Source organism: Olea europaea, chromosome 10, assembly GCF_002742605.1.
Source record: "Olea europaea var. sylvestris chromosome 10, O_europaea_v1, whole genome shotgun sequence".
NCBI classification, from domain to species: domain Eukaryota; kingdom Viridiplantae; phylum Streptophyta; class Magnoliopsida; order Lamiales; family Oleaceae; genus Olea; species Olea europaea.
This window is the reverse complement of record NC_036246.1, coordinates 32,210,321-32,223,530: the sequence shown is the minus strand read 5'-3', so window position 1 is coordinate 32,223,530 and position 13,210 is coordinate 32,210,321. Positions and strand designations below refer to the sequence as shown.

At 34.0% G+C, this 13,210-nt stretch overlaps 2 protein-coding genes across 5 annotated transcripts; one reads left to right on the top strand and one right to left on the bottom strand.

Annotated features, from left to right (window-relative positions):
* The first annotated feature begins 6 nt into the window (after positions 1 to 6).
* LOC111401868 (3-oxoacyl-[acyl-carrier-protein] synthase II, chloroplastic-like) lies at positions 7 to 4,049 on the top strand. Its single transcript, XM_023029825.1, has 10 exons — positions 7 to 41; positions 133 to 228; positions 344 to 389; positions 469 to 548; positions 669 to 737; positions 839 to 923; positions 2,897 to 3,051; positions 3,125 to 3,205; positions 3,592 to 3,651; positions 3,786 to 4,049. Exons 1-10 carry the CDS (start codon positions 12 to 14, stop codon positions 3,909 to 3,911), a joined length of 828 nt encoding a protein of 275 aa, XP_022885593.1. The 5' UTR covers positions 7 to 11; the 3' UTR covers positions 3,912 to 4,049.
* Positions 4,050 to 4,967: 918 nt separating this feature from the next.
* On the bottom strand, positions 4,968 to 10,291 carry LOC111401866 (25.3 kDa vesicle transport protein). Of its 4 annotated transcripts, XM_023029823.1 has the most exons (8): positions 10,064 to 10,291; positions 9,793 to 9,844; positions 8,616 to 8,704; positions 7,791 to 8,000; positions 6,962 to 7,122; positions 6,629 to 6,775; positions 6,235 to 6,311; positions 4,968 to 5,339 (listed from the first exon to the last, which is right to left on the bottom strand). In XM_023029823.1, the coding sequence occupies exons 4-8, from the start codon at positions 7,976 to 7,978 to the stop codon at positions 5,256 to 5,258; spliced, it is 657 nt and encodes a 218-aa protein (XP_022885591.1). In that variant the 5' UTR covers positions 7,979 to 8,000; positions 8,616 to 8,704; positions 9,793 to 9,844; positions 10,064 to 10,291; the 3' UTR covers positions 4,968 to 5,255. The 4 variants fall into 4 exon arrangements, with proteins under 4 accessions (XP_022885591.1, XP_022885590.1, XP_022885589.1 ...); XM_023029822.1 differs by lacking the exon at positions 8,616 to 8,704 and having other exon boundaries at positions 10,047 to 10,289; XM_023029821.1 differs by lacking the exon at positions 8,616 to 8,704 and having other exon boundaries at positions 10,064 to 10,289.
* Between the last annotated feature and the right edge of the window lie 2,919 nt (positions 10,292 to 13,210).

The following is a 13,210-nucleotide window of genomic DNA, read 5'->3' as shown; positions in this document are numbered from 1 at the left end:
CATCGACGAACATGGGCTCTGCAATTCTTGCTATGGATTTGGTAAATTAAATTATAATGTCAAAATAAGTCATTGAAAATCGGAACATTGTTCGTGCAATCTTGTAAATATGTTCTGATTGCTAAACTGCAGGGATGGATGGGTCCAAATTACTCAATTTCTACAGCTTGTGCTACTAGCAACTTTTGTATACTAAATGCCACAAATCATATTATAAGAGGCGAAACAGTAAGTTTCTATATTACCTCTTGTCCAAATGCCTTAAATTTGTTTCTGCTTTCATTGTTTTTCTAAGATCCTAATTTCCGAGGTTTCTCATTTCTGTTGTCAATGCCTGTGTCAGAATATGATGCTCTGTGGTGGGTCTGATGCAGCTATTATTCCCTTAGGTTCGTCATAATTCAGTCAGGATGTGACTCTAGTTATCCATATTCTTGCTGCTCACCGACAAATTATGAGTAATTGCAGGATTGGGAGGATTTGTTGCCTGCCGAGCCCTTTCACAGAGGAACGAGGATCCAACCAAAGCTTCTCGTCCTTGGGATATGGTATTGCATCACACTTAAGTCTTAAATCACCATCTTGGATTTCTCATCCTTTAATACACTATTATTTTTCTTTTCGACACACTTACAATCAACATTTGTTTCGATTTTGTTATGGAACAGAATCGTGATGGATTTGTTATGGGAGAAGGAGCAGGTGTACTACTATTAGAAGAACTAGAGCACGCTAAGGTATGCCTCTATGTCACTTAATAAATGCATGTATGTACATTCAATAAATTTCTTAGCGATAATGTCAAAATTTTAAGCTGAAGAATGTATTAATATGTTAGCGGAGAGGTGCAACTATATATGCAGAGGTTTTAGGTGGAAGCTTTACGTGCGATGCATATCACATGACTGAACCACGTCCAGATGGTAAGCATCCAATCCCAGAAGTTTCAGCATATCGTCCAAGCGCTGCATTTTGCATTTACTACCTCGTTTAGCTATATTCTCAATGAAACGGGTAGCAAACTTATGATTATTTTATCAGTCATGCAATGTTTAAGTCTTATGTCATGGGTATATGCTTGAGTTGGTTTTGCCTTTATTTTCTCATCTCAATATGATTTGAAAGATGTTTAGTTCATTGTCTCTTAGTTTCTTGGTTTTGTTGATTATTTACATTGATGCCAAGTATACTAGGACCAAACCTCAGCAGGTGTAAAATTGTGGGTCTTGTAAGCGTCAAAGTGTACCTGCAAAGTTGAATGATGATCCTCGTGGACACTCTGATGGTTAAGACATTAACGTGGAATTAAATTGGCTTATAATGTGTAACCTGGAAACACTTGTATTTATACCCACGGAAGTGCCAGTTAGTGATCCTTATGTGAATTGCATTAACTGAGATGTGTATAGGTTGATCATTATCCCTAAGCTAATATCAATTTCTATTTTAGCTAGTTTAGAGTTTTATTCATTCACATTCACAATCAGAGGAGACTCATTGTTATGTGAGAGGGACTTTATTTGTGGTAAGATTCTCGTTAATTTGCCTTCAGCATGAGATGACTCGGGCATCGATGGAGTTGTTTGTTCCTTCAGATTTGACTGGTCTCATGGGTCTGTCATCTAGCCCCCCCACACTATCTAAGGCTATTTGCATGATCTGGCTGTCTTGGTCGAGTCCCCATCTGTGTCTCTGTGTCAGCTAGGTTGTTGATGTGAAATCCAGGTTAAATTTTTTTTCTATAATGTATACAAATTACATTTACATTTTGGCTGAGCATTTGATATACTGTGGCTTCTTTTTTACTCTCTCTGTTGACCTTAAAAAATGAAAGCTAACAAATCCCTTGCCACCTCGTTGTCAAACGACCCTTTTATTGCCTTTTTCTGGCACCATAGAGAATTGCTGTCAAGGCAAGAGGATGAAGAACAGGAACTTGCTTTCCTTCTAATATCTGGGGTATTATGAATATCTCAAGCCCATGAATTTTTTAGTATCTTTCATCTGTTTGGACAAGACAACCTTATCATTGGAGGACTCTTAAAACACTTTTTTAAAGGTTGAACCCCAACCTTGAGGGATCCCATCGCCCCGCCCCTGGAGCATCATGAGAGAGGTAAATTGCGGAATGTGTTCCATCAAGGCAAGAAACAAGAATTTGCTTGTACACTGATGCCCACAAAGAGTTCAATTCCATATCTCAGGAATCGAACCCTCACACTGCGGCTGCCATTAAGGCTGAGACTACTTCATTCCTGTCTTTTGCACCACTGGATTATGCCACGGGGGACAATCTCTTAAAACACCTTCTTCTTTTTTTCTTTTTTTAAATTATGATTCCATCCATTACACGGTGGCATTCACCCATTAATAGGGTTATTGCTTTCACAAGATTCTTCGTATAATCTTTTTCGCATACTCACTAATCGTTTTGCTATGTGGCAGCTGCTCCAACTGCCACATGGCCAAGAGGATCTTGTTTGCTTCTTTTAAAGGGGACAAGAAGTTTTGTCATATTTTTCGATTGGGATGTTTTGCTGGAATCCAATTAATCTTGAGTAAACTAGTTCCCCTATAATGAGTTCGGGGCATTGGGCTAAGGCTAACTACTCTCTTCTTTTAAGTAGGGATGAGTTCTACAAATTTAAGTGTTCGACCCAATTAGACGGAGCACAGGGAGAAGTCTAATAGCTTCACTGTTGTCAAGCAATTATGGCAAAGCTTGACCGATCCTTATTTTGTAGTGACATCATTTTTTCGGTCACATGGCTCCCTTCTCTATATGTGGGTCCAGTTCGGCATCCACACGGGACGTGGAATCATGTAGTAACATTCTCTAATGCATGATTTGCCAGGGATTGTTTACTTATAGCTATTATTTTCTTATAAAACACAGGAACAGGAATTGTTCTATGCATAGAGAGAGCCTTGGCTCAGGCAGGGGTAGCTAGAGAAGATGTCAATTACATAAATGCTCATGCTAGTTCGACACCATCAGATGATTTGAAAGAATTCGAGGCTATTATTCGCTGCTTTGGACAAAATACTGAGGTGATTATCTTAAGCACTAATTCGATTAAAAGATTAGCTTTGTCATTTTTAGAGCGAATCGTGTTTGTTTCAGCTGCGAATGAACTCTACAAAATCTATGGTTGGTCATCTACTTGGGGCTGCCGGTGCTGTGGAAGCTATTGCAACCGTTAAGGTAATTTGCCATTGCAAATCTTTCTTTGGACTCTCCTACTCTTGGAATCTATAGTGTAGGGAGTGTTTGATGAGTTAGACAAGACAACACTAGACATGATTAAATTAAAAAAAAAAAAAAAAAAAAATTTCAGGTCCACAATCCATGAGATTCACTCAAAATCTTATATGGGTATAGATTTGAAAGGATCAAAGTGTCAAAATTGAGTGTGTAATTCTCACTGAAAAAGGGGCTCGTTTCTAGCACGACCACTTCTCCGGTGCTACTTTTAACGACTACACTGCATGTAACGTGTTAACGTTCTTCACAGCCTCTTAGCCGTTGTTCTGAATTTGTTGTCGCTGCAGCTGACCTTTTTTTTTTTTTTTTTTTCCCCTCAAAAAAAGGCTATACAGACAGGATGGATCCATCCAAATATCAATCTTGAACAACCTGATGAAGGCATGGTAAGCTATTACACTAATCATTTTGATTTGGTTACTCTTTACCTGTATTTTTTAATTTGATCACAATCCATTAACCTATTATTGAACCTCATTTTTCTTTTCCTTTATTTATTTTTTTCCCGGCTGCAACGCAGGATACAAGAATACTTGTAGGTCCAAAGAAGGAAAAACTAGAGATAAAGGTTGCACTCTCTAATTCATTTGGCTTTGGGGGACACAACTCATCCATTCTATTTGCACCCTATGAACATGAAAACTGATATCTGCTATGGCGATCTCAATATATTGCTAGGCTCAAGGTTCATTCATTGCTTCCATTTTACAGGATTTTTACATGTTAACTGTAAGAGATTGAACTATTGAATCCCCGAAAAGGGAAAGTGAAATCTCACATAATTTGTGCCGGCGTAACTATGTAAGAAATTGTTTCTTGCTCGAAATCTTAGAATTCTTGTAAAAAATGTAATAATATTCTTATCACAAAAAACTACCTTTTTTATTTGGTAGTCAAAATCGATCTTAGCTAGGCCTATCCAACTCAATCAAAATCAACCGCCAAATCCTTGGCATGGCTTTTGAGGCCCGTTTGGCTGATTTTATAGAAGTGCTTCCAGTCATTAGAAGAGTTTGTGGAAAAAGTTGGTTCAATGTGACTTCCTGTAAAAATTTCTGTAAAAATTTCTTCTGTACGAAAAAGTGTTTTTCAAAATTAATTTTAAAAGAAAAATTAAAGTAACTTTATCAAAAAGCTCTCCTATAAAAAGCACAAACAAAAGCTATGCCAAACCAGCCTTTACCTTACAATAGGTATGGTCTTACTTGGAGTGGAGAGGTGATGCGCAATATAACAAGAGACTAGGGAGTCGCACAAAACAGGGCAAGGAGTAAGAGGGCTGCACATAGAAGTGGGGGGGATTCCCAGGGATACACATTATGCTAAAAAAGCCGAGGGTGTTTGGTAGAAATTAAAATTAAATTTTTTAATAAATTGTGATGCAAATTTTTGAAACGTGTGATTGAAAAGTTATAGAATCCATAAAAATATGATTAATATTAATTATTTGATCTTGACTTATATTAAAATCAGATTTTAATCCAAAATCAAACAGGCTCAAAAATCAAATCAGGAAAAAAAAAAAAAAAAAAGATTATAATTAGATAACCTCAAAATAATGAAGCACAAAATGCACATCCTTTCCTTGCAAGATTTGTGAGTTGAATTTGAAATCATTCACCTTTTCCCATCACAATTTAATACAATACCTGTAACACTCATCTTATTGCAGTCGGCCAAAAACGCAATATTAGAAAATAAGGATGCAGAATAATATCAAATGCATGTATTACTGAAATCTGTTCCGGCCCACAACAGATGATGTATCAATTCGTCTCTAAAATAATATATTTCTATTCTCAACATCAACATGGTTTGATTTCTCCCAGAATTAGAAAGGTAGTTTTTGTACCAAAAATTGCCGGTCACCTCCAAAGATGAAATGCATAGGTGAACCAGGCAACCGACACAAATGTTCTGGCCCTCAACGATCTGCGAGCATATTAAAGATACTGAAACAGTGACTATCAGCTGCACATCAATGGCAGCATTACCAGAATTTATTTCTGACCCAGAAGAGGAGGAAAACAACTCCAAGAACAACAGCAACAGGAGCCCATTTCCTAATAAGAGCCTGCGTCCAACGATCGAAGAATGAAAAGTAAAGTACGATTCATTTCGTGTGCAGGTAACTGAGCTCATCTATTTTCAGAAGGTGATAACGAAATGAAACAAAAAAAAATATTGTAAAAGTTCGCAATCAAAAATCCAACAACCTAGTGTTAAGTAGCAAAGACCGAACAAGACTAAAAGATCCCAGATTCGAGTCCCACCAAAATAATGGACATTAGTCTAATCATGTATATAGGTATTTGTCCATCTTGTGAGTTTTGTTAAATTAATTGATTCATTATAAGTTGCTTTTATTATATATTCTATTCTCATAGTTGTTTACCATATGATTCACTTTGGTTTTTTTTTTTTGGGGGGGGGGGGGGGGGGAGGGGTGAGTGGAGATGATGATTGGAGTTTTTTATTTTTTATTTTTTTGGTTTTAAATATAATTCTTTTATTTAAATTTTTTATATGAAAATGTAAAGTTACAAAATTGCCCCTTTAAAAATCAATCAACAATTGGTCAGACCTTTAATTTTTGGGCAATAATAGTCAAACTAATGATTTCTGTCAATTTGGACTCCGGATGCGAATTTTTTGAAGGTTTGTTACCTCCGGGGTACAAACAAAAGATTTGGACAAAGTCTGCTAATAAACGAAAGGTTTGGTACCTCAACTGTAATTTTCCCTAAAAAACGTTGGTTTTCCCAATAACACTAATGGATACAGACAATTGTAATTGTGGTACTCAGATTTTGCAGTGATAAAAAAGCACCAGAAATAAGTACCAAAAAATGGATTAAATCCTTAAACTGAATAGCCCTGGCCATGGTTACAAGAAAACTCGAGGTTTAAAACAGGTTCCTAAAGGACCATAAAGAAACATGCACTGAAGTACATTTAATACAACTAACCTGGCGGTTCAAATCTTTTGCCTTTTCTGCATATATGCGAGATTCAGACGTCAAGCGACTCGACATCTGACTGACCTCTGCCAAAGTTTACAGTTAAAGAATATAAATATCAAACATGCAGGAAAATAAGAACATAAACCTTATGCGCAAAAAGCCCCGAAGCAAACATGCACGAATATGATATTTTATAAAGTTGAGACAAGATAAAGAAACAATAAGCATGCCATTAACAATAAGAGAATAAAATACCCTCACAAATAGGATGCCTATCATCTCCCAAGAGGTTAGCTTGAAATGTAAAAGGATGCAAAAATATTTTATACCGTGAACTAACAAAAGGAAAACATATCATACATTTAGAGAGGCATAAAACATCAAAGATGGAATCACTTACGGTCTAACTTTTCACCAACACCAAGAACTTCCTGAACATTGCGAGTCATTATCTGGTGGACTTCATAAAGTTCATCATTCAATTTTGCGATATTCCGCTGGGTTCTTGTATCCTGGTACAATTTCTTTGTTTTCTGCATGAATGTATCTACCAAAATCAAGTGAAAAGAGGAATGATATATCAACATATAAGTGCAAAAATTTTACCCCTAACGAAGTGGAAACTAGATCTTATAAAAGTTTCTCAGAAAATAAAAGTATCTATTTTGACAAATAACTCTAAGATACACAATATTTATTAAGGATGATAACAGAAAGCGAAGATATAGCTTACCGAATTTAATAAAAGCGTAAGGTCTTGCAGCAGTTTCAATCTGATTTCCATAGACACGCTCAAATTCATTCTTAAGGTCTTCCAGATATTGAAAGGCAAGCTTCTTAGGATAAGCACGATCGCACATAGTCAAATAACAAACACGCCCTTCAATGATATGACTAGGCATCCAAGTTAAGGAAATTAAAAACTTCAATGAAGGGAAAGAGAAAACATTATAAGCAGCAACTATAGTTCTGCGTTTAAAAAAACTGAACACTTCCACTGATAATTAGATAAAAATCTTCCAAATTTCTCAAAAGGCATGTTATCCATCTACAACACTTCCACTGATAATTGGATAAAAATCTTCCAAAGGTCTCAAAAGGCATGTTATCCATGTACAACAAAATTGTATTTCATACTAGGAAATAAAACAATAATGGAAAGTCAGAAATTAGTTTTTAAAAGCAATGGTTTAAGATGTACGGTAAAGAAGGTAATGTAAAATCACCAAAGCCAATCTCCCTTTAATATTTTATTATCGGACAATGTTCAATTGATGTGTAGAATACAGCAAGGGTGCGTATAAAGTAAGAAGCGAACTGGAAATGACCACTGGGCAAATAAAGATATTAAAATGTAGTAATATAAAAATTATGTTTTCAGTACATTATTGGCACTATTTTTTTCCTAAATAAATGTTATAATAAAAATGATATCTAGATTCGTTTCAGTTGCAAGGTTTTCTCAAGTCATTACAGTTGAAGTTGTCTAGTTAGTCAACTCCATACGCAAACATGAGGAAGAGGTAAATAGAAAATCTTTACTAAAATGCATGACAGGATACTGGAAGACATATGGGCCTGTTTCAATCGACATTCTTGAAGGCTCATTCTGGCCCCTTGAGAGGTTTTTGAACAAAGCCTTGACTTGCTGTTTGTAGAAGTCAGCATCTGGCACATCACGGCCGTCATCCAGTCCCTCTACCAGTGGAAGCCCATCAGTGACACGAGCAATCATAGTCAGTTTCACCATCTTTTACTTCACGAACTCACAGCTGCAAAAAATTACTAACATACATTAGCCACATATAGAAATTATTAAACTGTGAACGCACGCACTATAAAGCGAGAGAGCAGCAAGTCAACAACAACTTGAACCAAACTACGCCTTATTCCCAATAATTTTAAAATCCACTAAATAAATACTCTTTGCTGCTCCATTCAATCAATCACTACTGCAATAAAATCCTTCACAACCATGATGCTCTATGTATAGATTAAAATCTTTCTTCATGTATTGTAATGGAGATCCTCATATTTAAACACAGACTTTACTAGTTCAGAATTCCAAAGAAATATTACGCATAGATAACACAGAATATTAAGAGGAGACATGAGACATGAAAGGAAGATTTAATATGGAGGTTGTGTTGTGTTCACACACCTCATAACGAGTATGAGTACATACAAAAGTTAGATAGAATATAATTACAATGGCTTTCAGATTATCCAAACTGAAGTTGGAAATAAAGGCAACCTTATCTTAATAAGAAAAAATAACTCCAACACAAAACAATTAAAAAATGCAAAAAAAGGGGGGAAGGGGGGGGGGGTTAAAACATATCTAGAGATTCATATCAGAACAGCTTGGAAGCATCATGAAGTATGACCTATGCCATGACTAACATCGTACAGCAAAAATCAATTGCTTCCATTGCATATACAGCTAGCAGAAATTTCTGACCACAATCTGCCTCACCTATGCCAGTAACAGGCAGTTAGAACAAATGGACCAGTACCTCAAGCTAAGGTTTAGGGTCGGGATAGGGGATGTACACCAAATCAAATCAGTAATCACAAAGGCAGTAACTTGGGTGATCTGTACTTTCATCATGCACAGTGCATCCCAGCATCAAAACACATTCGAATTGGACAGTGTGCAATGCACCCAGATAAACTGGATAATGCACGAAATCTGTGTAAACTAGTCAGAAAAAGTCATGCAAATCAATTTTCAAAAAACACAAAACATTCATTCTATGTTATGCTTCAGTGTTCCCCAGTGTTCACTAGGGACAAGGAAAATTTGAAATCCAATTTATATAACTTCGAGAGAATCAATTATACAAGCATAAGCTTATTAAAACTCTTAACACTTCAATCACACATTCTGTTCGAAACAAAACACGACAAATTCAGCGAAGCGATTTTCTAATCAACCCAATTCTAAATTAAAATCCACACAATTCCCATAAATTACATATAATCCAAACAAGACACATCATTGTATTCCAAATTTCCAATAATGTGAATTATATATATATATATATATATATATATATATATGAATGTAATATTTATAAATCAAAAAATTATGTACATAAATATAATCAGATACCTAATCACATAAGTACTTGAGCACCTCGCTGTAAGAGCTTATGCGTCGGAGGCCACGATCTGCAATTGGATTTGGGTTTCTACTTATACGATTGGTGCTTTTGATTTTTAATCCTTAATTTGAGAATTGAACTATCCAAAATGGAGTCTCTTAGAGCTAATTTTGTACTAAGTTCTTTATATGGTCTACTACATACCAAATGCAAGTTTAAATCGTTAAATCCATAGACGCACCAATCATACCAATTTCGAATTTATTTTTCCTACAGATTTTACTGTAAAAAGAAGATTAAAACCGTACATTTGGAAAATGTAATTCTAAGAAAAAAGGAGAAATTCAGACAAGAAAATCAAAATATTTCTGTGGGAATCAATTCCGATTATGAATATTCCACACAAAAAATACAACGTGGAGTTTAGGTCATTCTTTCACACACAGACAAATTATACCTGTAGAATCAGCAGTGAGCAGACGCCACTCGCTAATTCTCATTCACATTTCCTGTAAAAAGAAAAGAAAAGAAAAGGCCCAACAAAATCCCTTCAATAAGAAATGCAAACAGAAAATCACAAACATATATCGTAAAAACTCAACCCCAGTGGAAATCTTGAAATAATTCAACAATAGATGCATGAATGGGTAGATAAAAGAAAATCCCAGAATTACAAATCAAAAATTTATGTACATAAATATAATCAGATACCTAAATCACATACGTACCTGAGCGCCTCGCCGTCAGAGTTTACGAGTTGGAGGCCCCGATCTGCAATTTCGTTTCTAATTATACGATTCGTGATTTTGATTTTGAATCCTTAATTTGAGAATTGAGCGATCCGAATACGTATTGCGGCAATAATTGGAATCTACAAGATTTGATTTAGGAAGGAAATGAAATGAGAATACGTAGAGGTCACGGACAAAACGTAATGGGAAGCACTTGCCGTACAGCGGTCTTCACTGGCATTTACAGGTCACGGTTGGGGTGGTATTGTTTTTTTTTTTTTTGGTCATCCTGATTTTATTTTATCATGACTACCTAATTTTATATAAAATTTCACCATAATTATTCAATTTCTTTTCACCGTTTTCACTAATTTTAAAAGGAAAAATATGGTAATTTTACATTATATATATAAAATAAATTTTAAAAAAACAATTTTTTTTATTTTAAAAACATTTTTTTCAATAAGTTTTCATTTTATTTTATTTTATTTTATTAAATAACTGGTTTAAAATAAATTTTTATTTTATTTTGTTTTATTTTTCTAATTAACTTTTTTAAAAAGTTTTTTTTAAGACTTTTTTTAAAATAAGTTTTTATTTTGTTTATTTTTTAATTAATCATTTTTGAAATAATTTTTTATTTTATTTTATTTTTTAAAATAACTTTTTATTTTATTTTTTAATTTATTTTATATATATAAGATAAAGTTATAGTTTTATCCCTTTTAAAATTAGTGAACACGGTGAGAAGAAATTGAGTGATCACGATGAAATAAAAGCAAATTGGATGATCATAGTGACACTAAATATAAGGTTCGGTGACTATAAAGAAATAAAATCAAATTGGATGAACAATGGTGGATTTAACCCTATTAAAATAAAATTTTAGAGGTCTCAATATATGACATTTTTTTATCCCATTGGTCCTTAATATAATTTTTTTGAGCATTCACATAATAACTTTGTACATATGGACAATGCTAGATGTACCTAATTTTTTTTACCTAATACTTTACATACACTCACAATAGGTGTGTGGGGATCACGTGCCTATGAGAGTAGGTAAACCAAATTATGTACACTTAGAATTACCCTTGTACATATTGTGGGGCATTTGGACAATGAAAATAAATAAGGAAAAAATGCATAATTACCATACATTCAAAATAAGTTTTTTTAATTTAACAAACATGATGAAACATTTCCAAAAATGAGTGTGGATCCATTTGTTTGATTGTTTGTGATGAAGTCAAATATAATAACTAGTACAAGTATAAATGTAGTGAGAAATAAGGATTGGACGAAATTTTAAAAAATATAGTGAGAAATAAGAATTGGATGAATTGAAATTGAAACTGAATAAACTATAAAAAAAAAAATAATAATATTGTATAATTGTAGATAATTGACTAAGTAATCGAAGCTATTTTGCACAAAAGAGTTTAAACTTGATAGAAAGAGAGTTGAGAATTGAGATTAAAAAAAAGAAAAAAAATTGGGAGTTAATGAGATTATTTATAGAAGTCGGAAAAAATATAAATAAAAACAAAAATTTAGTGACCAAAACAATCACTGAAAAAATTCAGTGACCGTAAAAAGTGATCAAAACGGTCCTTTTAATTTCCATGAGTCACGAGCTGAGCGGCTCGTGGGTGAGATCGTGGCTCGTGGCCCGAGCTCGCCCACGAGTGGCTCGCCATTTGTGCGAGCCGAGCCCAACACACCAGTCCGCTTGGCTCGTGCTCGAGCTCGTATTTTTACAAGCTCGAGCCACTCATGAGCCCTATTTTCGCAAGCCAACGAGTTGCTCGATCCGATTGCCATCCATACTCGTAATATCCTTTTAAAATGGGTTATAAATTACTAATCAAATAATTTGTAGAATATTAAAAAAAGGAACAGATTTTCTTCTAGATTTTGATATTGAAATTGGAGCAAAATTAGCATGTGCATCTCAGACAAGAAAATTACACTAAAGCCTATTCTAAAAGTTGGTATAAATTTGAAGAGGGCCTAAAAATTAATCACATAAAATCTCAAAGAAGAAAGAGGAAGAAAATGGTTTGACTTTTAGGGAATCAATCTTGAGTAATGCTATTTAGTACCACTAATATTAAAATATCAGTTTAGGTAACATTAATATGACATTTAATGATAAGTACAATTAAATGAATAACTTAATTCCACCTTTCATTGAATCTATCACATAGCCTAATCTTACTGGTGTTATAGCATCACTGATGCTAAATAACACTATTCTTCAAGAGGCAATACTATTTAACACCACTAATATTAAAACACCAATCTATGTTGTATTAATGTGGCATTAAATAATAAGTACAATTAAATGAGTTACTAAAGTTTACCTTATTGAATTTATCAAATAGCACCACATATACTAGTGTTATAGCACAACTACTATTAAATACCAGTTATGTGACACTAATGTGACATTAAATGATAAGTATAATTAAATGAGTCACTTAGTTCAACATTTCGTTGAAACTATCTCATAGCACTATCTAGACTTGTGTCCTAGTACCACTGATACCATATAATATTATTTTTCGACCTAAAAGCGGCTTCAATGGATTTTATCATTTTTATGGATTACTACTTATATGGTATAGCAAAGTTTTTTGATATATGTGAGATTAATATCTAAGAAATAGGCATTAAGTCTAAATTAATATCTAATGTATTCTATGAATTTTATCTAGGTGTTCTCTATCTTCTTAAAATAAAAGAAAATTAGCATTAATTGAAGTTTTAACTTTTATATTGTTTTTTGTTAAATTGTAAAAAAATAATAAAAAAATTCCCAGCATTCAGGTGCCAGCGCCAGTGGGATTAGGCCACTATTTGAATTATATTTGAACTTTTCAGTGAAATAAATTGGACAAATTTGAGTGACAATATAAAACTCGTTAAATTTGGGAAATCGGAAACCAATATTTCTTAACCTTATCACCCTCTCCCTCTTTAATTATATGTCCTCAACAGCACATTATTATTGTGGTAGGTGGCCTGTCTTCCTGCCTTAATATTGACTACTGGTAGACCTCAAAATTGAGTTTGACTCCCTAAATTTTTAATTCACTTCTTTTTTGGCAGCCAAACTTCCAACAATTACTAAAGTAAGCC

Excerpts from the sequence above, each read along its gene's own strand:
- LOC111401868 (XM_023029825.1), top strand. The coding sequence starts at position 12 with ATGGGCTCTGCAATTCTTGCTATGGATTTG. Across the intron at positions 42-132 it reads CAATTCTTGCTATGGATTTG|GGATGGATGGGTCCAAATTA; the intron begins GTAAATTAAATT and ends GCTAAACTGCAG. Across the intron at positions 738-838 it reads AAGAACTAGAGCACGCTAAG|CGGAGAGGTGCAACTATATA; the intron begins GTATGCCTCTAT and ends TTAATATGTTAG.
- LOC111401866 (XM_023029823.1), bottom strand. The coding sequence starts at position 7,978 with ATGGTGAAACTGACTATGATTGCTCGTGTCACTGATGGGCTTCCACTG. Across the intron at positions 6,312-6,628 it reads TGTTGGTGAAAAGTTAGACC|AGGTCAGTCAGATGTCGAGT; the intron begins GTAAGTGATTCC and ends AAACTTTGGCAG. Across the intron at positions 5,340-6,234 it reads CAAAAGATTTGAACCGCCAG|GCTCTTATTAGGAAATGGGC; the intron begins GTTAGTTGTATT and ends CGTTGGACGCAG.